The sequence below is a fragment of the Rhincodon typus genome, chromosome 35 (genome assembly GCF_021869965.1).
Source record: "Rhincodon typus isolate 14 chromosome 35, sRhiTyp1.1, whole genome shotgun sequence".
In the NCBI taxonomy this organism is placed as follows: domain Eukaryota; kingdom Metazoa; phylum Chordata; class Chondrichthyes; order Orectolobiformes; family Rhincodontidae; genus Rhincodon; species Rhincodon typus.
The window spans coordinates 24,452,717-24,465,037 of record NC_063366.1 but is presented as its reverse complement, the minus strand read 5'-3'; the positions used below and the strand labels follow the sequence as shown (position 1 = coordinate 24,465,037).

Sequence of the window (12,321 nt, the reverse complement as noted above, 5' to 3'; positions counted from 1 at the left end):
GTACCACCGTCACAGCCCGGGCACCGTCAGTCACCATTCTCCCTGTACCTCTGGGCCACTTGTACCCAAGCTCAGTCCTTCCGAGGGTACTTTATTCCTTGGCTACTGTTGATGGATGACCTTCAGTTTCCAGCTGCCTTTCTAAAAGACAACTTCCATCCTCTGTAAGACCTGCCATTGCACATCTTCTTTTCTCTCTCTCTCTCTTTCTCTCTCTCTCTCTTTCTCTGTTGTTTCCAGTGGTGTGTGCCAGCTGCCACTGGCACTCCCATATGCAATTGGGCCAGGATATTTTAATCCTGTACTTCCGCGCCTTTGCAGTAAAGGCCAACAAGCTATTTTCTTCCTGAATTGTTTGCTGTCTGTATGAGGGCACCATATTCCAGCCGCATTCACAAGTTTCGCGACTTTAACAAAAAGTTCTGTCAAAGCCTTAGTATTTCCTACATTGTACTCCGCCTCTCCCTTATGACATCTGTATCTCTTTGCAGCCCGTTTTGTATCGTCCTCACAGCTTACCTTTCCACCTGGCTTTGTACCATTAGCTAACTCAGACACATTACTCTCTGCCTCTTCGTCTCAGTGATGAATGTAGGTTCTGAAATAGCTGAAGCTCCACCATTTATCCTAGAGCCATACAGCACAGAAACAGCCCATGCCCACCATAATCCCAAACTAAACTAGTCCCACACCTGCCTGCTCCTGGCCCATATCCCTCCAAACCTTTCCTATTCATATATCCATCCAAATGCCTTTTAAACATTGTAACCGCACCCACCACTTCATCAGGAAGTTCATTCCACACACGAACCACCCCCTGTGTATAAAATAAAATCGCCCCTCATCTCTTTTTAAAATCCTTTTTATCTCACCTTAAAAATATGCCCCTAGTTTTGCAATACCCCACCTTGGGGAAAAGATCCCTGCTATTCACTTTACCTACACCCCTCATGATTTTATAAACCTCTATAAAGTCACTCCTCAACCTCCTATGCTCCAGTGAAAAACTCCCAGCCTTTCTTTATAATTCAACCCTCCGTTCCCAGCAACATCCTGGTAAATCTCTTCCGAACCCTCTGCAGCTTGGTACTATCCTTCCTATAACAGGGAGACCAGAACTGGACACAGTATTCCAGAAGAGGCCTCACCAACGTCCTGTACAACCTCAATTTAATGTCCTTGTAACAGTTACAGCCTATTAACTTGTTAATGCCTCATTTATCCCTGCCCTTTGTGCCCTCTCCATTAACTGATCCTCTAACCATATAAACGTATTACTCAAATTATCATTTTGTTATAACAATAGAACAAGTGGCAAAACATGATTCTGAATTAATAATGTGCAAACTTAAACTAAACATAATTTTAGAACAGAGGACATAGGAACGGTACAGCACAGGATTGGGCCCTTCGGACCACAATGTTGTGCCGAACATGATGCCAAATGAAACTAATCCCTTCTGCCTGTCCTTGGTTCATATCCCTCCATTCATTGCTTGTCTAAAAGCCTGTTAAATGTCCCTATTGTATCTGCCTCTACGCCCACCCCCGGCAGCACGTTCCACACTGTGTGTAAAAAAACATGCCCCACACCTCTCCTTTGAACTTTCCCCCTCTCACCTTAAGTGCATGCTCCTTAGTTTTAGGCATTTCAACTCTGGGGAAGAAGATTCTGACTGTCAACCCTCTCTATGCATCTCATAATTTTATAGACTTCTATCAGGTCTCCCCTCAGCCTCCCAATCCTCTATCCCTGTAGCCCTGCATTTCCCAGGGTAACCTGCTTAACCTACACATCCCTGGGCACTATGGGTAATTTAGCACGGCCAACCCACCCTAACCTGCACATCCCTGGGCACTATGGGTAATTTAGCATGGCCAACCCACCCTAACCTACACATCCCTGGGCACTATGGGTAATTTAGCACGGCCAACCCACCCTAACCTGCACATCCCTGGGCACTATGGGTAATTTAGCACGGCCAGTCCACCCTATACCTACACATCTTTGGACTGTGGGAGGAAACCAGAGCACCCAGAGGAAACCCACGCAGACACAGCGAGAATGTGCAAACTCCACACAGACAGTGGCCCGAGGCTGGGATCGAACCCGGGTCCCTGGCGCTGTGAGGCAGCAGCGCTAACCACTGAGCTACCGTGCCGTCCCATGACCCATTCCTTGGTGCTGCTTCTTCTGAATTTTTCTGTTATTAATTATGTTAGTTTACTCTGTTTTTGGTCTATAACTTGTGTTTTTAATGTGAAAGCCGGCACAAAAAGTTTGTTCCATTATGATTGCCATTTGTTCATTCCCTAAGATGACTTTTCTTGCTTCTGTTTCCAATGGATCAACGTTTACTTTAGTTACTCCCTTCCTTTTTATTTGTTTGCTAAAACGCTGTTCTTGTTTTCCTAGTTAGTTTAGTCTAGTTTGTTTCTCATCAATTTTTCTTTTCGGTGGCCCTTTGCTGTTCTAAAACACTCCCAACGCTCAGACTTACTGCTTTTCTTTGTATCACATGGAGCATTTTGCTTTAATCTAACAGTATCATTGACCTCTTCAGGAGGCCACAGATTTATCTTTATCACTGAGCTTTTGCTTTTTCAATAGAACATATCTTTGTTGAACAATTTCGAATGTTTCTTTAAATATTTCCCACTTTATTTACCGCCCTTTCATTAAGTCTATTTACCTGATTCATCTTAACCAATCTCTATACCTCTGTAACTGACATTGGTCAAACTTAGCTTACAATCAGAACCTAGAATCTTATCAAAGTTAATGTGGATGTTATTGTTTTATGATTACTATTTCCTAGTGGATCTTTTCCTACAACATTATAGGAAGTGCTCGCTTGGAATCAGGCACATAGAAAAAATGAGAAAGATTAGCCTGTTAGATCTGTCGAGCCCACTCCTCCCACCACGATTTTGAGTGAAGCATTAAATCCCATGGGAATCAATGTTAAAACTGGAGTTGGGTTCCACCAAGTGATTCTTGCAATACAAGAACGTTAATGCGTTATACCTTTCTCCTATAAGTTGAAATACAGTAATTTAAATGGCTGAATTTAATTGGCAAATTAAATAATGATTAAAATATAATATGTGTTATTTTGTACTTATAAAATTAACTTGCTTCCCTTGCTGTAGTAGACCTGGGGGAGTTAGGGAGCTGATAAGCAACAACATAGTATAAAAAAAACTCTGGGGTCTGCATTGACCAAGCTCCCACTGTGATTTGCATTTCCAGAGGAAAATACCAACCTGTACACGGTGGATATTTCAGCCGATGGGGGCACGTACGCCACAGCTGGTAGTAACAGGAGCATCAAGATATATGATACCAGAACCAACCAGGTAAGTCCCGCTCTCCTTGGCACACTGAGCACCGTGATTGTAGGCTTGGCCGCTGCGCTGAGAGCCACGTCTGTGAGATCTGTGGTGATGGGCGAAGTGACCCCTTTGATCCGATTGTAGCCGTGTGAGAAATACGGTGCAGGAAGGTCGGGAGAATGCGCCGCCCGCCCGCCCCCCACCCCCCACCGTCCCCCTCGATCCCTCCACGCAGTCTTTGACACCTGCCACAAACACTGAGCAGGCAAGGGAAGGGTCTTTGCTTACTGTCCAACCCAACATGCGGCCCCTCCCGTTGTGCAGCACGGCGTTGGTGCTGCATGGACACTATCAACCTGCCTCACCTGCAGGAGGCTGCCAGTGGGACTGGAACCTGTGGAATGTGTGCAGAAGGACTGCTCGGTCACTTCATGTGTCAGCAGCTCGGATCACCGAGGCTGGGCGAGGGGTCCTGTCCAACAGTGTGTCGTTTCCCCTCCATCCCACTGCGCGCAACACCCCCTCACCCTGAGCTCCACTCCCCTGAATTTGTCTGCCTGCCCGCCCCGTCCGTCCCCAGGTGATCAACGTTTTGGAGCCTGCAGATTATGTGACGAGTGGGAAGGAGCTGAAACCAATCGATGGGCACACAAGGCGCATCTTTGCAGTTCGGTTCCATCCCGAGGAGCGACACATTTTCGTATCAGGAGGTTGGGATGATTCCATCAAGGTGGGTTGGACACGGTGGGGGGAGTGTGGGGGGATGCTGTTCGGGGAGGAACAGAGGGTGTGACTGAGATGATAATGATCAGACTGGGAGGGTGAATAGCTGTTAATGGGGATTGTTAGTGACTAACAACAGGGGGTGTGTAATTGCAGGCTATGTGGTAACAAGGCCTGGTGTGTGGGGTGGGGGGCTGGGACATCGGAGAGTTCAGGCCCTAAAATTATTGAACTCGATATTGGGTCCGGAGGGCTGCAGGGTCCCCAGGCAGAAAATGAGGTGTTGTTCTTCCAACTTGCACTGACCTTCGCTGGAACACTGCAGCAAGCCAGAGACAGAGATGTTGGCCAGGGAGCAGGGTGGTGCGTTAACGTGGCAGAGGTTCTACTGGGGCAAGGGGAGGATTGGGTGGGGGCAAGGGGAGGATTGGGTGGAGCCCAGGGGAGGATTGAGAGGGGGCGAGGGAAGGTTTGGGTGGAGGGAGAGGCCGGTTGAAGCCAGGGCAGGTGAAGCCTGTTGAGAATTCCCTGATCTGCACGTTCCCCACCCCCAACTCCACCCCACCCCTATACCCCCTCCACCCCCCCAACAGCAGCAGGGTTCGGCCCAGGGTGACTAATCGAACAAACTGATCTCCCCATCTAGATCTGGGACAAGCGAATGGCCAGCGAAGCTCGGAAAGTGCTCACCGGCCCACACATCTGTGGCCCTGCGATCGACATCAAGGTAAGGCCTTCTTCCCAAACTGTCTGTCCTGCGGTGGGGCACTGTGATGGGGTGGGTGGGGTGGGGAGGTGGGTAAGAAGGGAATGTGGGCCTGGGAGGGCTAAGTGATCAATACCCCCCCAGTGGTTGGTGAGGGGTGAGGGTGGGTGAAGCGGGGGGAGTGGGGAAGGTACATCTAGACCTGGGCTGTTCTGCCAAAGCCTGCATTTATGTGGGTGTGATTCATTGCCTCAGCTAGAGTTTGATCGGGTTAACCTGGGGGTTCCTTTTGGAATTATAGTCCCCGTGTGTGACCAGGGAAATGAAGCGCTCAGTTTTATAGCACGGGACGTTCCTTCGAGGAGTTCAAGCAGTGCTCCCTCGGGATCATCAACCAGGGGAGGTTAGGTGGGTGGGTGCTGCTTCACTCCCTAATGTTAGCTCCCAGTTTTTTCAGCTGTGGCTCTCTTGTCTTTCCACCCGACACGCAAACACAGAGCAGTAAGATCCTGACTGGGTCGTGGGTGGCCAAGCATGCGCTGCAGATCTGGGACTTTCGGAAATCGACCCCAGAGAAGAATATTCCTTTCCGTGAGGATAAGGATCACGGCGAGTTCATCTACGCAGCTCGGTTTTGTGTCAGTGATATCGTTGTCGCTGGAGGGAGCGGGACCAACAGCGTCCAAGCTATCAATTATAAAACGGATACGGTGAGAGGGGGGTGGTGGGGGGAGGAGGGTCACAGAGTTTCAAACTGGGAGGGGGAAGGCTTTCTCAGTGGGGCCATCAGTAACGGGATGGCAGAGGGAGCGCCAATGTCTGGCTGCGCACAATATTGGCCAAAGTTGCAAAATTGCACATCAGGGGGTGTCATTGACGCACTGGGACTCAATGAGAAGGTATGAGTTTTGTCCACATTCGTTGCCTTCAACGTAATGTTACAATTGGGCCAACTTGCCACAATCCTTACAAGTGTTAGGAGAAAAAGACGGGAGGTAAAGATACGCTATTCCCACTTGTTGGGGATTCTGGAGGCACCGCCTGACTGAGGGCTGGAGCGATTGGGGAGAGATGATAGGAAGCACTTCGGCACACAAAGGCTGGGAGAGGTTTGGAAATCTCTTCCACAAATGGCAGTGGATGCTGGATCCGTCTTTAATGGATATATTTTTGTTAAGCAAAGGGACTAAGGGATATGGGCCAGGGGCAGGTCGATGGAGTTAGGCCGCAGATCAATCTTCGTCTTATTGAATGACAGAGCAGGCTCAGGCCCGAACAGCTGCCTCCTGCTCCCATCTTCTAATCCGTTCACAACAACCTTGATCATTGATAACACAGTGTGGAGCTGGATGAGCACAGCAGGCCGGGCAGCATCAGAGGAGCAGGAGAGCTGACGTTTCTTCAGAAGAAGGGTCCCAACCTGAAACGTCAGCTTTCCTGCTCCTCTGATGCTGCCTGGCCTGCTGTATTCCCCCAGTGCCATGCTGTGTTATCTCTGACTCCAGCATCGGCAGTTCTTACTGTCTCTAACCTGGATCATTGTGTTTTTTTTAGCCCTCTGTCGTTGATTGGTGATTGTTAACCTCTGACATGAGCTGAGAGGTGCGATCCAATTGCGTGACTGACCACACGTTGCGAAGGTGGCCAGTGGGGCAAAAGAGGAGGCCGAAAGCCAAACAAAATCAAGGGCAGGGTTAGGAAAGACATAATTCATGTTTACAGACATGGTTTACAGATATGGCCATTACAATAATATTGTAGGGTTTTGACTGCTGGAGAAGTCCACATTTGCAAAATTATTTTGGTTTGTATAATGGGGCAGCACGGTAGCTCAGTGGTTAGCACTGCTGCCTCACGGTGCCATGGACCCATGTTCGATCCCACCCTCGGGCGACTGTCTATGTGGAGTTTGCACGTTCTCCCCGTGTCTGTATGGGTTTCCTCCGGGTGCTCTGGTTTCCTCCCACGGTCCAAAGATGTGCAGGTTAGGGTGGATTGGCCATGCTAAATTGTCCCATAGTGCCCAGGGATGTGCAGGTTAGGGTGGATTGGCTGTGGGAAATTGTCCCACAGTGCCCAGGGATGTGCAGGTTCGGGTGGATTGGCCGTGCTAAATTGTCCCATAGTGCCCAGGGATGTGCAGGTTCGGGTGGATTGGCCATGCCAAATTGTCCCGCAGCGCCCAGGGATGTGCAGGTTAGGGTGGCCATGGGAAATGCAGGGTTACAGGGATCGGTTAACGGTTAAAGGGGTGGGATGCTGTTTGGAGGGTTGATGTGGACTTGATGGGCCAAATGGTCTGCTTCCGCACTGAAGGGATTCTGTGATCTGATCCCTGCGGCTCTTAAAATGTTGGTGCAAAGTGCCCACTGTAAGTACTTCTTCGTAAGCTGTGAGCAGATACACCCATGCAGCGATAGTAAAGGGTGTTAGTGAACAGCAAACCAGTGAGATGCTGTGCACAGGGATCTTTGGCTGCGGGAGGAGGAGTTAGGATTTTCTCCATGTGGGATAACATGGGAGAGGGGCACAGTGTAATCCAAATGATGTCTGCACAGCCTAATGCAGGACCACAATGTGGGGATTTGGGGAGTTACGCAGTGTGGAAAACAGACCCTTTGGCCCAACCTGTCCATGCCAACCATAATCCCCAACCAAACTAGTCCCACCTGCCTGCTCCTGGCCCATATCCCTCCAAACCTTCCACATTCATGTACTTATCCAATTGTGTCTTAAACATTGTAACTGTACGCACATCCACCACTCCCTCGGGAATTTAATTCCACACACAAACCACTCTCTGTTAAAAAAAAAATTGCCCCCATGTTTTTTTTAAATCTTTCTCCTCTCACCTTAAAAAATATGCTCCCTTGACTTGAAATCCTCCACCTTAGGGAAAAGGCACCTGCCAGTCACCTTATCTATACTCTGCATGATGTTATAAGCCTCTGCAAAGCCACCCCTCAGTCTCCTACGTTCCAGGGAAAAAAGTCCCAGCCTATCCTTATAACTCAAACCTTCCACTCCCGGTAACATCCTGGTAAACCTCTTCTGAACCCTCTCCAGCTTAATATCGTCCTTCCTGTAACAGGCCGACCAAAACAGAACACACTATTTCAGAAGGAGTCTCACCAACATCCTGTACATCCTCAACATGATGTTCCAACTCCTGCACCAAAAGGTCTGAGCAATGAAGGCAAGTGTGCTAAACGCCATCTTAACCATGCTGTCAAATGTGACACAAACTTCAAAGAATTATGTACCTGAACCCCTAGGTCTTTCTGTTGTACAACGCCACCCAAGGCCCTACTTTTAATTGTACAAGTCCTGTCCTCGTTTGTTTTACCAGAACGCAATACTGCGCATATTTCCAGATCTGACTCCATCTGGGAGTCTTGCAGCCCCAAGATGAATGGGATAGCAGGCTAAACAGTCTACTCCTGCAACTATCGTGTGTGAGGTTTAAGTTGCCTGCTGTGCACGGTCCCAGGGACTTGTGTTCATCATAGGCAACCAACAAAGAGACAGAATAAAAACTGAAAGATCTGCGGATGCTGTAAATCAGGAGCAGAAAAACAGAAGTTGCTGGAAAAGCTCAGCAGGTCTGGCAGCATCTGCAAAGGGAAAACCAGAGTTAACGTTTCGGGTTAATTGAGTTCTGAGGGAGGGTCACCAAACCCGAAACGTTAACTCTGATTTTTCCTTCGCAGGTGCTGCCAGACCTGCTGAGCTTTTTCAGCAACTTCTGTTTTTGCTAAAGCCACATAATGTCTGCTAGAGATTATTTAAAGAAAGACTGCACTTATGTACTGCCTTCCACACTGATTCAGATGTTTTGAAGTACTTCTTGAAGTGTAGTCACTGTCGTAATGCAGGAAGTGGTTAATTTGCACACAGCAAATTTGCAGCAATGTGATAATGACCAGAAATGATAGACTGGAGCATCTTCTGTATCTGCTGTTGTAGATAACCACAGTTCTCTCTCTCTCTCTCTTTCTGTCCAGGCCCTGGGGGAGATTAAACTTCATGCACATCCTGTGCATGTCATTACCACTATGTTTGATGGCCAAAATGTTGCATTTGGTGGTGGAGGAGGGAACCTGCACATTGCTTACCTCCTTTAGCAGAAAAGGAAACAAACCAGGAGATTATCGGCAGCTTACATATCTCAGTCCCAGAGGCTCAATGTTTCCGTTATCAATAGTTTCATTACAGTCGTACTGAGATGTTTATTTAGACATGTGTTGTGTTTGATTTTGCCATTTTGTTGGAAGAAGGTTTGTTGCCTTTGCACCTGCCCACAACCTCCATATGTGAAGAGTTTGTTCAATAATTAGCAGAGCTGTACAGACCAAAGTCGCTGCTTGTGTAAGTGCTATTTGTTTTGTTTCACTATGATCAGCTATGGACAGTCCTATCCAACCTTGTCAAACTCCATGCAGCTAAGACACGTAGCTGAGCTGTAAACTCATTGAATTTTCTCCCTTCTCACATGTGCTGTCTGGTCTGCCAAGTATATGTGACATTTTTATGTTTCAGATTTCCAGCTTCCACAATACTCTGTTCTTGCATATGTCATTGGGATCAGTGTTTTCTCCATGGACAGTCCCTCTGGATGAGGTGTCCAACACGCTAAACACTGTTGATATGTTCATCTCTCCCATCACGGTGTGACTGGCTCTAAGTTTGAATAGTGAACAACTAATTCAAAACAGTTTAGTAGACTTCCCCTGCCATTGTTGAGTCAGATCATAAATGAACAAATGTGCTTTATAATCCATTATTTGAATTATGGAGGTGATGGCCTAGTGGTATAATTGCTGGATTATTAATCCAGAGACCTGGTAACTTTCTGGGGATCCAGGTTCGAATCCTGCCATGATGGATGAAGGAATTTGAATTCAATAAAAATCTGGAATTAGGAGTCTAACAACAACCATGAAACCATTGCTGATTGCCAGAAAAACCCATCTGGTTCACTAATGTCCTTCAGGGAAGGAAACTGCCATCCTTACCTGGTCTGGCCTACATGTGACTCCAGACCCACAGCTATGTGGTTGATACTAAACTCCTCCCTGGGTAATTAGGGATGGGCAGTAAATGCTGGCCATCCAGTGATATCCACATCCCGTGAATGAATAAATGAAAAAAAATCTCCCCTGGCACTTCTGAATATTATGTACATTGGGATAAACTCATTCAATTATACAGAATTCCATACTTTGTATGAAAGAGCTAACCCCTTTTGCTCACACCCCTGTCCTTTCCCCATATCCTGAAAATTCTTCCTTTCCAAATAATCTGATTTTTCCCTTTTGTAATTTGGAAAGTTTACTCACCAGAACACTGACAAACAATCCCAGTTTCTCCAGATGACTAGTGTCGCTCAATCCTGGTATAATCGTGATGAGTCATTCTCCTCTGCTCACTCTCCAAGCATATGACACCTTTCCCAAAAAGTACGGTGCTCAAAACTGAACAGAATTGTAACCCCTAAAAGCATGTGGGTTTGGAAAGCTTATATTTCTACTTCTGGCTTGAACAAGAAGGGGCAACAAACTGATCTTAGGAGGCAGGTCGCTTCTTCTGTGTCTCACAGTTTAATGTTCAGTTCCATTGTGTAACGCAAGGCACTATATATTTTATCTTATAATTTTGTTGAGTATTGTCGGTTTTTAACAAGTGTTAAGATTGAATAATGAAGATCATAGGTATAAGTAATAATCAAGAACAAAGATTTATTTCACAATTAGCTGAACAGTTTGTGGAATTTAAATCCTCGAAAATTCTACATAATAAAAATCACATTCTGTGAAGCAGCAAACTAACCGAACATTTTTTCAAACAGTTTATGCTCAGACGTGATCAACAATGTCAGGGACCCTTGTCTTCATAGCCTTAGCAGGGCCAATGTCTTGCTTTTTCTCTCTTTCTTCAGACCTCCCTTAATCTACTTATCAATTTTATCTACTCATCTGATTCTGCTTTTAGCTTCTGTTTCTCCTTCCATTGTTGGCGGGACAAGGCTATTGGGTCTTCATTTCCACTGTGCGTACTTAGCTATCTTTCTCTCTTTCTATCTGTTCTTAGCAATTCTGTTGATTTCTGATCTTCGACTCTTGATCTGACCAACTTATTTATCATTGTTGACCAGTAATCACAAATCTAATTGAAACAGCTACTCAATTCATTTTGATTGCAATGATTCTATTGACTTATTTCATTTGAAGGATTCAGTAAATTCTACAGTTAACAGATGGCATCTTGGATAAGTAAAAGGTCGTGTGAAAAATGAGGGCAGGCTAGGATATGGAATGGGAAAGTAAGGTACAGCATGGAAGAGGGAGGCAAGCCCCAAACAGCAGCAGCACCTGCTCCTGATCCTCACACAGGCAACTGAACCTGCATGCCCCTGGCTTCCCTGCAGTTGTACAGCCATTTAATGATCCTGGCATTGCGTTCAATGATGGAGACTCCTTTTGAGATGGCCTTTCCTGACCACTCCCCTGCTGTATTGCTGTGCTGTGAGCTACAGGCGCTAACACTCTGCAATTTGAGAGAGAGGTTGTCCGAGCTAGGCTGTGCCAATTGCTCCATTACGGGGGAATCCAGGTCCTCGGGCTCCAGGCCGCAATAGTTGAAGAACTTCTCGAGTTCAGCCTGGGCTTGGCAGTTTTGGTCAAGCAACTCAGAATCTGATCGGTACACGGGGACCTTGGTCTGCGGGGTCAGCTCTGGACAATCCTCCATGGGGGAAAGCTGCAACTTGGCTGGAGAGAGAGTTGGCCACCTCCGGAAGCGCCTGCAAACACTCGGCCTGACATCTACCCTCCTCACCACTCCTCTGTAAACTTGCACGGAGGCGCCCGCTTCCAGATTGTTGCTGCCTTGCTGATGCTCCAATCCAGTACCCACAGATTGTCCACAGGGGTATGGTCCTTTTTTGGTCGGACTCGGAAGATCGCAGCCTCGGATCAAGGTGCGCAGAACCTCCAGGTTTGGGGCTGTCGTCTCCGCTCTGCAGCTCCCCCCAGCACCAGCAGGTTTCCTGGGGCTACGGTAGACTGGTCTGCCTGGTCTCACTGGCTCCTGCCTGGCTCCCACTAATTTTGAGCTCTTCACGTATTTCACTTTATCGGCCTCCAGCTGCTCAACCGCGCTTAGGGCTGGAGGGCCCCTGCACAGCTGGTTCCGGAAATACTCCGGCCCTCTGTTCAGGATTCTGAGAGGATTGGCTGAGCGGAAAGTGATGGTGTCAGAGTTTTGGTTTAACATTTCCCACTCTTCCTTGACCTCCCCTGATCCACACTTGGCAGCCTGAGAGTAAGTGCCTTACCAATACTGGGATGGAGCCCGTTATCATATGAACTCAATTCTCTGAGCACAACAAATTTCCACTATCCAGGCTGACCATCAAGCTCCTCGCTCACAGTATCTTGTAATCTTTTTAGGAAACTTCTGAAATCAGATGGAGAAACAAAAACACAAAATAAGTGAAGGGTTTTAGTCTTTTATGATGTCATGTGGCACAGCATTTAATGACCATCCCGCGTAAA

At 47.3% G+C, this 12,321-nt stretch overlaps 2 protein-coding genes across 2 annotated transcripts in view; one reads left to right on the top strand and one right to left on the bottom strand.

Moving 5' to 3' along the window:
• The window catches only part of LOC109926206 (vegetative incompatibility protein HET-E-1-like), a 14,963-nt gene extending 5,358 nt beyond the window's left edge, over positions 1-9,605 (top strand). Inside the window, exons 4-8 of the mRNA XM_048616981.1 lie at positions 3,254-3,360; positions 3,917-4,066; positions 4,706-4,786; positions 5,263-5,475; positions 8,770-9,605. Of these exons, the coding sequence (XP_048472938.1) occupies positions 3,254-3,360; positions 3,917-4,066; positions 4,706-4,786; positions 5,263-5,475; positions 8,770-8,889 (671 nt within the window). The 3' untranslated portion in view covers positions 8,890-9,605. The remainder of the gene's footprint in view (positions 1-3,253; positions 3,361-3,916; positions 4,067-4,705; positions 4,787-5,262; positions 5,476-8,769) is intronic.
• Positions 9,606-10,476: 871 nt separating this feature from the next.
• Positions 10,477-12,321, bottom strand: part of LOC125487054 (protein FAM110B-like) — a 2,418-nt gene continuing 573 nt past the window's right edge. The window contains exon 2 of the mRNA XM_048616982.1: positions 10,477-12,223. Coding sequence (XP_048472939.1) covers positions 11,150-12,040 — 891 coding nt within the window. The 5' untranslated portion in view covers positions 12,041-12,223 and the 3' untranslated portion in view covers positions 10,477-11,149. The remainder of the gene's footprint in view (positions 12,224-12,321) is intronic.